The sequence below is a fragment of the Oryzias latipes genome, chromosome 8 (assembly GCF_002234675.1).
Source record: "Oryzias latipes chromosome 8, ASM223467v1".
Taxonomy (NCBI): domain Eukaryota; kingdom Metazoa; phylum Chordata; class Actinopteri; order Beloniformes; family Adrianichthyidae; genus Oryzias; species Oryzias latipes.
In genome coordinates this window covers 2,338,537-2,351,291 of record NC_019866.2, presented here as the reverse complement: position 1 = coordinate 2,351,291, position 12,755 = coordinate 2,338,537, and the positions used below count along the sequence as shown (strand labels likewise).

The 12,755-nt window shown below is 42.4% G+C and overlaps 1 protein-coding gene across 1 annotated transcript; it reads left to right on the top strand.

Moving 5' to 3' along the window:
- The first annotated feature begins 703 nt into the window (after positions 1-703).
- Positions 704-12,195, top strand: LOC101162051 (NACHT, LRR and PYD domains-containing protein 12). Its single transcript, XM_011477742.3, has 13 exons — positions 704-992; positions 1,588-1,701; positions 1,926-2,036; positions 2,766-2,876; positions 3,186-3,385; positions 3,484-5,353; positions 6,675-6,848; positions 7,496-7,663; positions 7,901-8,077; positions 8,502-8,675; positions 9,100-9,273; positions 9,518-9,691; positions 9,915-12,195. Exons 2-13 carry the CDS (start codon positions 1,607-1,609, stop codon positions 9,925-9,927), a joined length of 3,441 nt encoding a protein of 1,146 aa, XP_011476044.1. The 5' UTR covers positions 704-992; positions 1,588-1,606; the 3' UTR covers positions 9,928-12,195.
- Positions 12,196-12,755: the final 560 nt, after the last annotated feature.

The following is a 12,755-nucleotide window of genomic DNA, read 5'->3' as shown; positions in this document are numbered from 1 at the left end:
TCTATGCAGAAGTTATTTTTATTTTTTAACTTTATTGTAAACGTCAATCTCAGTACAAAACAATTACATATAAATGATATAAAATAAAACAAAAAAAAAAATAAAGTAGGAAAAAACTACAAAAGCACACAGAGTATGGAGGATTGATAAAACATTGCAGAATTGACAGTTGAAATAATTATATGTTGGGAGCAAATTTAAAGACATTTTATAACTTTTGGGTTATTTGAAAAATTAACTAATTCAGTATAATTTGACTTCCACAAGGACATTTGTTAAAAAGTAAAATGGCATATTGTTATGTTGGTGGAAGACAAACAATTTCCAAATTTAAAAAAAGGAGAGAGCAAATTAGTAACAAAAGAAAATGGCCAAAAAGATTGAGTAAAGGGGGCAATGCCAAGACAGATGATTATTTCAATATTGGGTTTACATTTTATTAAATGGGTTTTGGCAGGGTGAATCTATGTAAACTTGATATGTCTTTTTTCTCATTGGAAATAGAATTAGGTAAAAAGCAGGTCTTTTTCCAAGATAGTGTTTCCAATACGTGTCAAAGTTACCCTGTTTTTTCTGAAATACCGCTCTAATGTCTCTGTTCTTTGCAAAAGTTAATATTATTCAGATGAGGAGGAGAAATGCGTCACCAGTCCGCCTGGAAGGAGTCCGGTCTGCAGCGCCCCCTGCAGGCCACCGAAACCGAAAGTTTCCGGAGGTGTTTGCGCACAGAACTCAGTCGCAGTTGATGACGATCCGGAAAAAGAAAGTTGGAAGCAACAGCGGGTCGAGGATTCGGTCCGGATCTACATGGACCTTCCCGCGCCACAGAGGCTGCAGATGATGCAGAGAAAACCTGTCATTTGCCCCTGAAGGTAAAATGAGGGCGACCTGCGCAGTCATTGTCACCTGATACCTGCGCAGGGAGGGAAGCGACTGGAGGCTGCAGAGCAGAGGCCTCAATGACGGGGGGAGAAATAGGAACTTCGGCTTATGTGAGTATGCAGGTCAAGAGTTTATTAGTGTCTTTGATTTTCCAAGATAAGAAAATTAAATAACTTTTTTTTTATATGACAGTAATAATTAATATAATAATCCAACTACTGTGTCAATATTATCAAGTCTTGTCTGCACAGGAACTTTACAGCTCCAGACATGCGCACAAGAAAACTTTGTGAACAGGTAGAAACAGGCAAATTACAGCTTTGGACTGACGTGACGCACATTCTTCAGACAGGAGTGAAGGAGAGTCTCAGAGGAAATTACTGATCGGACTGTTAATGATTGTGATTGATTGAGAAATGATCAATCAGGAAGTTACAGTCAGAGGTCACGTGGGTTTCTTATCAGGGAAGGAGAAAGCCGCTTTAAATTAGACAGTGGAACAAATAGTGTTTATTAGAAAATATGTGCAGTATTTTGTCAGAAGAGCAATTCCTCAAACGGATCTCGAACTGTTGTTTGACTCTGTGAATATTTGATTGACTGCCATAGAGATTAAGAAACAAACATCCATCAATAAAATCTGTGATTGGCGGGATGTGAGTCACACCAGCTGTTAAAGATTGGGTTTATTTTTTATGGCTTCAGGTTCAGGTTATGACTGAGGATGAGTGGTTCAAGGAGGAAGAGGAAGAGGGACACATCAGAGATTCCACCATCTCGCAGTTTGCCCCGATCCAAACCTGAACCCTCACAATCAAAGTAAGACGCTTACTAAAAAAAAGGGAGATCTTTGAACAGAAGGAGGAAAAGATGATCAAAAACAGTTTGTTTTCCTGTAAGAAACCTTCTGCAATCTGCCTAATGATCACATTGTCTTTTTAGTCTGAAAACTATCCCTTCAAGTGAAACTCCATCACATTCATGCAGAGAAATGCCCTCTTTTACCCAGGTTTTACCCTGTAATCTTCTGTTTTTATTTGCAGACATCCACAGAAACTTTGTTCTTCATCATCCAGCTCTCTGTCCCTAAAGAGTGACTGGTCCAAAGAGGAAAACCCGCATTTCAGTGCTGAACCTGAACCATCACCCTCAAAGTGAGACTTTTTTTTTGTGAGACAAAATAGGAAATACTTTTTTTTTTTTTTACCAAGCGAGATCTTTGTGCAAAGGAGGAAAAGATGAACTTAAAACAGTTATTTTCCTATAAAAAGCCTTCTATATTCCTACAACCTGGTGTGTTATGTTGGTTCTCAGGTCATCATCCCCACTGTAGTTCTCTTAATGAGTGGTATCTATGTTTACAGTGGAAGTTCTCCTCACCTTGCTGAACTGGTTATTCAGGGAATCTCACAGGTGTTTTTTAGAGAGGAAAACTGATGAATTGACGGCACGCTGCGCCGTTTAAAAGAAAAAACAACACCTTGAACCTTTATCCAATTGGTATAGTCCTAAAGAGGGGTGTTCCTGTTGTTTCGGAGGTCTGCTTTTATTCATAAAGCACATTAATTGTGGTTCCTTTAAGCAGTTCGAGCGCTAAGGTGATTCTGTACATGATTTAGGACTAAAGCTTAAAATTACAGAATTCTGTGATTTTTTTTTTTTTTTGTGTGGAAAGTTTATATGATTCAGAATATTTTTTTGTAATCCTAAATTACAATTAAGGGTGATAAATTCTAGGATTTTATCTATTTAAGATGCCTAATTAAGGATCGCACGATCTTTTTATTTTGAGGAATGTTCTTTACTTGGAACGCCATCACATCAATGCAGAAAATTCTTTTTATGACCTGCAGACGGCTGTGATCTTCTGTTTTTATTTACAGACATCCACAGAAACCCGATTCTTCATCGTCCAGCTCTCTGTCCCTGAAGAGTGACTGGTCCAAAGAGGAAAACCCGAATTTCAGTGCCGAACCGGGTCGCCCAAATTCAAAGTAAGAGGCCGTTTCATCCAAGATTATCAGATTAGCTTTATCAGAGGTTTCATGTCTGCTTTACTGTAGCTGAATGTGAACAGGAAAGCCCTGATTATCAACACAGATTTTCAAAGATGCCTTTCAGTGAGATAGAAAGACTAAATGTTTTTAAGGAGATGCAGAAAACCTGTCATTGTAAAACCTTTCTGTCAGGATGTGTAATCTAGGGAATAGTTATGAACTTGTTGTGGATGTCTGGAGTCTTGATCTGACTTCCTTTCTTGATCTCTGTCAGCTTCTGTTTGAGCTGTTTCCTCCTGTTCACAGACAGAGAGATTCTTCTGGGGAGAGGAAGCCCTCCAGCTGTTGGTTTTGTCTGAACGTCCTGGAGGAGCCGGTCTGCAGCAGCTGTGGACACGGCTTGTGCAGACAGTGCATCGCCTCCAACCAGGCCGCTCCATCCAGAGCCTCCTCCTGTTCACGATGTGAAAGAAGATCCAGAGCGGAAGCTGGACCGCAGACAGCCGGTCAGAGCAGAAGAACTCAGAGTAAAACCTTTGTGACGTGGGTTTGGACCAAAATGAGACCATTTTCTGTCTCTCTGCTTCTGTTTTTCCCCTCGTAGAAGGTTTTCGTCTCCAGAAGCAGTTTTTTAAACATCGGGTCAGACAGAGGAAGAGAAGCGAGCATGTGGCTGAAGGAAGTGAAGAAGAAGCAGCAGGAGGAGGAGGAGGAATGCTTCTCAACGACATCTACACTGAGCTTTACATCACTGAGGGGCTGAGGGACAAGGTGCACACCCAACACGAGGTGAGGCAGCTGGAGACGGCCTCCAAGAACAAAGAAACACGCAAGGCTTCAATCAGGTGCCACGACATCTTCAAAGCTTTCCAGAACCAGGATGGACCCGTCCGAGTGGTTCTGACGAGCGGCATTGCTGGCATTGGAAAAACCTTCCTGGTGCAGAAGTTCACTCTGGACTGGGCCGAGGGTCTGGAGAACCAAGACGTCATTTCTGTGGTTCCTCTTTCCCTCAGGGAGCTAAACTTGGTCAGAGATGAGCAGTACAGTCTTCACAGTCTGATCCAGCTTTTCCATCCAGCGTTCCAGAAGATCCCAGCAGAGCAGCTGGATGTCAATAAACTTCTGTTCATCTTTGATGGCCTGGATGAAAGCAGACTTTCTCTGGACTTCCACAACAGTCAGGTGGTGTCTGATGTCACCCAGAAGTCCTCAGTCAGCGTTCTTCTGACAAACCTCATCCAGGGACGTCTGCTTCCCTCAGCTCTGGTCTGGATCACTTCCAGACCTGCAGCAGCCCACCAGATCCCTGAAAAACTCGTGGATCGGCTGACAGAAGTGATCGGCTTCGATGATTCTCAGAAGGAGGAGTACTTCAGGAAGAGGTTCAGCGACGAAGAGCAGTTCAGCAGAATCATCTCCCACATCCAGAGCTCCAGGAGCCTTCACGTCATGTGCAGAGTCCCAATCTTCTGCTGGATCACTGCTACGGTTCTGGAGCACATGTTGACCACAGAAGATAGAGGAGAGGTGCCAACGACTCTGACTGACATGTACTCGCAGTTCCTGATGGTCCAGACAAAGAGGAAGAAGAAGTACCAACAGGGATGCGAGACGTGTCCACAGGAAGTGACAGAGGCTGACAGGGAAGTCCTCCTGAAGCTGGGGAAGCTGGCGTTTAAACATCTGGAGAAGGGGAACATCATGTTCTACCAAGAAGACCTGCAGCAGTGTGGTCTGGATGTGACGGAGGCCCTGTTACATTCAGGGGTTTGTACTGAGATCTTCAGAAGAGAGTGCATGATCTTCCAAAGACCTGTTTACTCCTTTGTGCATCTGAGCGTCCAGGAGTTTCTGGCTGCGGTCTACATGTTCTACTGCTTCACAATCAAGAACACAGAGGTGCTCGAGAACTTCCTGGTGAGTCAAAAACAATCGAACAGACCTTCAACTCTGCAGTCTTTCTTTAATATGTTTTGGCCGTCTGAAAAGGACGTTCCCCATTTCCCAACACTGGATGAGTTTTTAAGCAAAGTCATGGAGAAGTCCTTGCAGAGCGACGCCGGACAGCTGGACTTGTTTGTCCGCTTCCTTCATGGGCTGTCTGTGGAGTCCAACCAGAGACTTTTAGGAAGCTTGTTGTGTCACACGGAGAACAGTGCAGAATCCCTCCAGAAAGTCATCGACAACCTGAAGATGATGAAGAGTTACAGTAGCTCCCCTGACAGGAGCATCAACATCTTCCACTGTTTGGTGGAGGTGAAGGACCTCTCCGTGCACCAAGAGATCCAGGAGTTCCTGCAGACGGAGAACAGATCAGAGAAGAAGCTCTCAGAGATCCACTGTTCCGCTCTGGCCTACATGCTGCTGACATCAGAGGAGGTTCTGGACGAGCTGGACCTGAAAAAGTACAAAACATCTCCAGAGGGTCAACAGAGGCTGATCCCAGCTGTGAGGAACGCCAGAAAGGCTCGGTGAGGGCAGAAGGTCATTTCAAAATGAATCCGTGGACGTGGTTCGGTTCTCTGACATTAAACTTAAATGTCAAAGTCCCACTCTGCTCATTTTTAGATCATTTTTCAAAGCATTCCCCCAGTTATCTTTTCATTATATTGATGTCATTTTTAGCCAAAATAAAAAAAAAGCTTTTTCTTGGACAAAGTTTCTGCAGAGCCGCTGAGTTCCCTAAAATTCACCTGAGTTGTTGGCGGGACTGTTGGCGCAGAGTAAAGGCCTCGTCACACAGCCACTACGAACATTTTGTGTATTTTCCACGTATGAAAGTTGGTCTTTTGTCATACATGTGTGATACATGATTCCATAATTTCATTTGTCATTCGTCGATGTCCATGGAGGGCTGACAAGTCTTGACGTGAATTCAGCTTTGAGCTGTTCAAAATGTTTGGTCTGTTGAGAGTTACGTAGTCCATACACAAAAATGAGGAAAATCTTGGGCAATTTGGCGTGTTTTGCAACATGCATCCACAAATATGTGGCTTTCCACGACCATTCCACGTATGTCTAACAGACTTTTCACGCATGAACCACGGATGTATAACTTCTTATCGCATATGCAGTGCACACATCATGTTAAAATTATGTAATTAACGCTCGTAAACAGCACAATTATCACATACGGTTCGTGTTCTACTTTGGTTTACGTGTTCTTTGTGTGGTTTATTTGTACTTGTTCCATGGTTTTAACGTGGTTCATTCGTGGTACATCGGTGGACATTTTACATGCAAACTATAGGTTTTCTCACTTTTTCCACGTTTATTCACGTATGACCACTTTTCAGCCGTGCAATATGCGCAAAATGTATATAGTGGCTGTGTGACATTGCCCTAAACCGTCCCCATTTCCCTACATCAGTCTGTTTATGTGCTCTCCCGCTAGCCGTAGAGTTTTGGGCCAAATGCTGCTCATTTGAGGAGAAAAAAGACGTTCATTTGTCTACAAGTGAATGCATCAGACTGGAGCTTGTGGCTCCGTCCAGGATGTTTTCTACTTCACATTTACGATCTTTTGCAAACAGCATTTTTTCCGTCTGCTCCTAACCCCAACCCAAAAATATAAGTAAAGAAATACTCAGGCAATTTTTAGCTTGATTTTCTTAATACATGTCCTCCATCATGAGAAAAATGCCACAAGAACAATTTAAAAACACAAAAAGCACCATTTTCATCTGAGTTGGTCTTTAACTGAAAAGTTTCCCAGTAACTTTTGTTCTCACGAGTTCTTGTAAGATTGAAATTCCAGGTGTTTCTTCATCCGGTTGATGCTTGTCCTCACAGACTCTCCGGATGTGGACTCTCAGAGGCTCACTGCGAGATCATGGCTTCAGCTCTGAAGTCCAGACCGTCTCACCTGAGAGAACTGGACCTAAGTCACAACACCCTGCAGGATTCTGGGATGAAGATTCTGTCTGATGGACTGGAGAGTCCAAACTGTCGACTGGAGACTCTGAGGTCAGAACAATGGAGGAAGCTGTGGAGAGGTTTCAAACGTTATCCAGTCATCATGAGTCCAGCGATGTAAAACCTGAATCCTCAGTCTGGTTCTGTGACAGTCAGACGTTAGACTAATGTGCTGCTTTCAGGGCTGCATTGTAGCGCAGTGGTTAGTTAGCAGCCTTGTCTGGCCCTGGTTCGAATCCCAGCTGGGAGCTTTCTGTTTGGAGTTTGCATGTTGTCCCCGTGCATGTGCAGGTTTTTTCCAGGATCCTCCCACAGTCCAAAATCGTGCTTCATAGGTTCTCTGGTGACTCTAAACTGCGCCCGTAGGTGTGTACTGTGCCGGACAGGTGACCTGTTCAGATTGTACTTCACCTTTGCCTAATAACAGGGATAGGCTCCAGCAACCCTGTGACCCCATAGTGGTATTTAGCAAGTTCAGAAAATGGATGGTTCTGATTCAACCTGAGCTCTACAGGTGAAGACAGCACCTTTTAGTTAGTTTGCAGTTTTGTGGAAGAAGCAGAAAAAAAGATCCCCTGAAAGGAGCAAATGTGGTCATTTAGGACAACAAACTTCATAATCAAGGAGATTCATAACAAGTGCATACATGAATACGTCTGAGAGCTTCTATCAAAACCACACCCTTTTGTTTTCTGCAGGTTGAGGAGCTGCACCATGTCAGAGGCTGGTTGCACCGCTCTCGTCTCCGCTCTGAAGTCGTCCCATCTGATGGAGCTGGACCTGAGTGACAACAGGCTGTGTGACTCAGCAGTGAGGCATCTGTGCGGTTTCCTGCAGAGCTCACACTGCACACTGAAGACCCTCAGGTCAGTTCCTGAGGTTTCTCAACCGAATGAAGCTCATTCCCATGCAAATGTTCTTCTTTTCTTTTATGGTTGGGGATTAACTGCTCTTTTTTTAAGGCAAAAAGGACATAAAATCAGAAGTAAATATTCTCTTCAATAAAATGAAATGATCACTGTTTGCAACCATTGAGTCTGTGCAAAAGAAAAATGGAAGTTTGCTGTGAGCTGATGACAGTCACCTGTTGGATCTGGGTGCAGGTTAAGTAGCTGCAGGTTGTCGGAGAGCAGCTGTGCAGCTCTGCTCTCAGCCCTGAAAACAAACCCGTCCCATCTGACATCACTGGACCTGAGCGACAACGTGAACCTGCTGGATTCGGGAGCCGAGCGGCTCTGCGGTCTTCTAAAGGGTCCACAAAGCAGACTGAGGACTCTGAGGTCAGACGCTGCTCACAGCAATGAGATAAAAGCTGCTTTTTTAAAATGAGGTGTCAAGGGAAACATTTAGAACCACTAAAGACTCAAAAAGAAACTAAATCCTTTCAAATCTCTGTCATGCATCTCTGAAGTTCAGTTTATCTAAAGTGGTTAGAGTCCCACTCCGATCATCGTTTGATCTCCTTTTAAAGTGTTCTTAGTGTTAATTTCCTTCCTATATGCCCATCATCATCAGAAAAATGCTGCAAGGACATGTTAAAAACACCAAAAGCAACATTGTAATCGGAGTGGGTCTATAAATGTGTATTTATGAAAAAACATTATTCATTCATTGGAAGAATTTTTTCCCCTCCAGTTTCTAAAAGCTGAAGAATTTCTGCTTATAGTTTTGCCTATAAACTCCTCAAACTCCTTCTGGATTCAGGTTGAGGAGCTGCAGCTTGTCCGTGAGGAGCTGTGCCTCTCTGGCCTCGGCTCTAAAGACAAACCCGCTCCATCTGACACAGCTGGACCTGAGCGACAACAAGCTGCAGGATTCAGGAGTGGAGCAGCTCTGTGACTTTCTGATGGTCCCCGACTGCAGACTGGAGACTCTCAGGTCCATTTGTTGTCTGTTTTATTATTTGTGTTATTTATTTAACTGGTTTGCTGTGATAAATAGATAAAACAAATGTACTAAATTCAGTAAAATGTGTTCATATTTCATCAATTTCTTTCAGAATTTGATATTTTTTTCCTTTTTCCATTCTTTTGTATTTGATAAAATCTCGCTTAAGTGATTTCCGTATTTTTGGCATTTAAAACCAGTTAGTTGGTTAGTGAGTTGCATGGAAACTACCAATTACCCGGTGGATATCATACTCTCACAAATGTCATGAAGCAGAGGTCAGAAAATGACATCTTGATTTGTTTTCAGACGTGGTCCGTTCATGACTTTTGTTTGCAGTTTTTCTTTTTTTAATTTTGACTCAGCTCTGAAAACTGAAGATGTTTTTTCTTTTTATGTTTGCCTCTGATTCCAGACTGGAGGACTGCAGCTTGTCAGAGAAGAGCTGTGCTGTTCTTGCTTCAGCTCTGATCTCCATCCCGTCTCATCTGACACATCTGGACCTGAGCTTTAATAAGCTGCGGGATTCAGCGATGAAGCATCTGTGTGGGTTTCTGCGCAGTCCACACTGCAGCCTGCACACTTTGAGGTCCGTTTTTATGGGGAAACTGTAAAATGTTCCGCTAAGTATAATTTTAATATTTATCCCTCCTAAAATTGGTTCCAGAAAATGTGTTTTGTGTTTTCTGAGAGTGACTGCTGTTGTTGGTTGTCAGCTGAAGTCTCCACCCTCTATGCTGAAGATCCTCATCCTCATTTCACCCCAGAATGTTTTGGTTCTTCCTCGTGTTTCTCATGAATGACGTCGTCTGCTGGTTCTGTCCTGCATGCAGGTTGGAGGACTGCAGGCTTTCAGCCACCAGCTGTTCTACGCTGTTCTCCACTCTGCAGTCCAGTTCATCCCGCCTGACAGAACTGGACCTGAACAGGAACGACCTGAAGGCTTCAGATGTTCAGAAGCTCTTGGATCTGGTGGAGAGTCCAGACTGCAAACTGGAGACTCTGAGGTCAGTGGAGTGTTGCCGTCTGTCCTACGGGGGACTAAACCTGGGTGGTAGAACTGGGAATTTTCTGAGATGACAACAGAGCAGCGGCCAATCAAAGCAGCCAGAAGCTGTGAAGGTGGACTTATTTCCTGCTGCTCTCCCTGCTGTGCATCTCTGACTGACAGGCGAGGACGTAAACACCTTTTCACCTCCTCTGTTTTCCTCCTCCTTCTTGTCGCTGTAGATGGAACTGTTGAGGGTGGAGTCGGACGTCATCCATCACCTGGAATGTCCGAAGATGTGGCGGCGGCAGTTGGTCTGCGGGGATGAGAGTCATGTTTGAGAGAGGAACATGGAGAACTGTCTGCGTCTGAGGGTGACCATGACACGTTTTCAGTGACGGTCTCCGTATTCATCAGGAGTTTGGTAGATGAAGATCAGAAGAAGACCAGAATTTGCTATAATCTGCCTCTAAATGTCTGGTAAATGTGCATGAAGGCAAATCACCAACAAAGAGGGTTTATTAATGTCATTTTCAATTCCTCTGAAAAAGACTGTGAGAACTGTTTAGGATCTTTTGACCTGCAGTTTTTGTTTCCTTCTGTTTCCATTGGTGCTCACTATTCCTCTTAAAAACACAGCATTGGGCGAAACATTTTGGACTGCTCGTTAATTATAGGGTTTTATGGGGTTTGTGCTTTTTCAAGACCTTTAAAAAAAAATCTGACGGCAGTTTAAAATGTTCTGGATTCTGCTCTGTGGTTTGAACCTTCTCTACATTCTCTTGGACCACAGAGGAAGATATTTTTCCTGGGTTTTTGGGCCAGATCTATGTTTTATGATGCAAATTGTACCAAATCTGGATGGGGAATATTACACCTTTGCAGTTCTTACCTGGTTTCCCTTAAACAGTGATTTGTGGAGGTTCCTCACACGGCTCTAACCTAAAACATCTGCAGACTGCCTTTAAAAGTCTGTCATATTTCAAACTGATCTGTGATAAATTTCCAATTTACAGACTGACAGATGGAGCAAAGTTAACCGTCCTTAAAGTTTCCTATTGGTTAAATGGACTCACCATGCAAAAAACGTCTGACGTGTTTAAATTTTACTGACCAGAACACCAAAACAGAAGGTTTTAGTGCTGACGTCGTGGTGGGAAACTTCACAGACCACATTGTTCTTGAACTTCTCCAACAGGTGTTTTCATCATTACATGAATCAGGAAAGAATCAGTTTACATTCAAATGAAAAAAGAGCTTGTGGTCCTGCTGGCTTGTAAGTTTTTGCTGCATCCTCTCAAACAGATTTTGGATTTGGATTTGAGTAACTTTTGTCATTTGGTTATTTCTTTAAAACCGTCCACATATGTACCTGAGTTGCTCCTCTCCAGCTTTTGGTGACACTTTTTTTCCCCCTCGGTGACGGTAATCCTGCTGACCATTTGTCCCACACAGGTTTGAGCCTGCGGGTGAAAAATCAAAATCTTTTAGCAGGGAATCTGATAACAGCGAAGGCCTTTCTATTCCGTATTGTTTCTTTTGTAAGCCTGTGTCTTGCACAAACTGTGAAAATAAGCTTTAATTCAACACAAAAAGCAATAGCAGTATTTTAATCCTGGGAGGTTTTGCTCTCCACAACGATGTCTTGATGGAGAAACGCCAAAGAAAAGGCTGTCAGATGAAGTTGACGCTAGCTGAACCTTCAGCTGCTCCAGTTTGTTTTGCGATGGAAACTGGTGGCTTTTCACCTTCTTCTTCTTTTTGCAAAGTTTTCTCTTCTTCTTCTGGATGGTGGAACCGTTTAGGTGTTTGCTGTGCTGCGAGAGAGAGCTACGCAGGAAGAGAAAAAGATTAGAGAAAAAAATGGAAACCCATCATGTCATTCTCTGATCATCTTAAGATGTATTGAAAATAATGAACAGCAGCAGAAAGTGATTCGTTTTTAAATACATTCAAAGCAAACTTTGTTTGTTGAATGATAATCGGATTTTGTGCCGGAATCTTATCTTTACAAAGTTTTTTGACATTTTCCAAACTTGTCAAGTGATGGATGATTGGATGGAGCTCTGCAGACCGGCATCACTTTCTTCCAGGATGGTCCATGTGAGCTCTTGGGTCTGCAGGTTTCCACTCTTCCTCTGACTGTGGCTGTGCTCCTGCAGACATCAGCAGCTGATTTTAGTTCGTCATGATGCTGAGTTGTGTTCTGGAGTAGGAAAAATCAACCAAGTGTGCGTTAGGAATGCCACAATTCTTGGTTTAAAATCAAATCACATGTTAAGCAACTGCACCAAATTCTGGGAAAAGTGAATTGTTGCATCCCTACTGCATAATGACATATTCACATTAAAGGTGTCAAACACTATAAATTTAAGAAGAATGCATTATTGAGTGTTTTATTGCACCAGGATGAGTGTGAGTCACCTGAAAGGTTTTTTGTCATCATTTGTTTCTAAGCAAAAAATGTTAAATTTGTAGTTTTTCTTTGTTTTGTAATAAAGAAACAAAACTGTGACCCAAAAATTGAAGTTTGAACCAAATCCTTCTTTCAAATGTCCGGCTCCTTCCTTTTCTTGTCTTCTTTTGGATTTGGATTTGGAAATGGTTTATTTCAAGCAATCAATTAAGAATAATACACAATAACAATACAATCATCAGTTATACATTCATACAATGACCATTCAAAGTTAGGATAATTAGACCTAATAGAAATCAATCAATTTAACTATTTTCAATAATTGATTAAGCTTTTTTTAATTTCTTTTTTTAAAATAAGGTAATGCCGTGAAATCAAATAAGATAAAAAAGGGTCAATAATCTGTGGATTGTCCAAGGCTGGTATTTCTTTTTCTGCTGATTAACAGCCGTTCTTCTGGGTTTAAACAGACTTTATAGTTCTCTTCGATGTTATGTCTGCAGACATTAGATTGAGGTCCACATCCTTCTTCAGCGGATTTTAAAAGAAGAAAGTTTCTGACAAAGAAGAACATACTGTAAATGTTTTCAGTTTGATTCTGTTACTAGTTGCGAAAATAAGGCCAGAAAAGGCAGAATTTCTGCTATTTGGTCTAGAAAAAAAAAAC

Excerpts from the sequence above, each read along its gene's own strand:
- LOC101162051 (XM_011477742.3), top strand. The coding sequence starts at position 1,607 with ATGAGTGGTTCAAGGAGGAAGAGGAAGAGGGACACATCAGAGATTCCA. Across the intron at positions 8,676-9,099 it reads TGCAGACTGGAGACTCTCAG|ACTGGAGGACTGCAGCTTGT; the intron begins GTCCATTTGTTG and ends CTCTGATTCCAG. Across the intron at positions 9,274-9,517 it reads TGCAGCCTGCACACTTTGAG|GTTGGAGGACTGCAGGCTTT; the intron begins GTCCGTTTTTAT and ends TCCTGCATGCAG.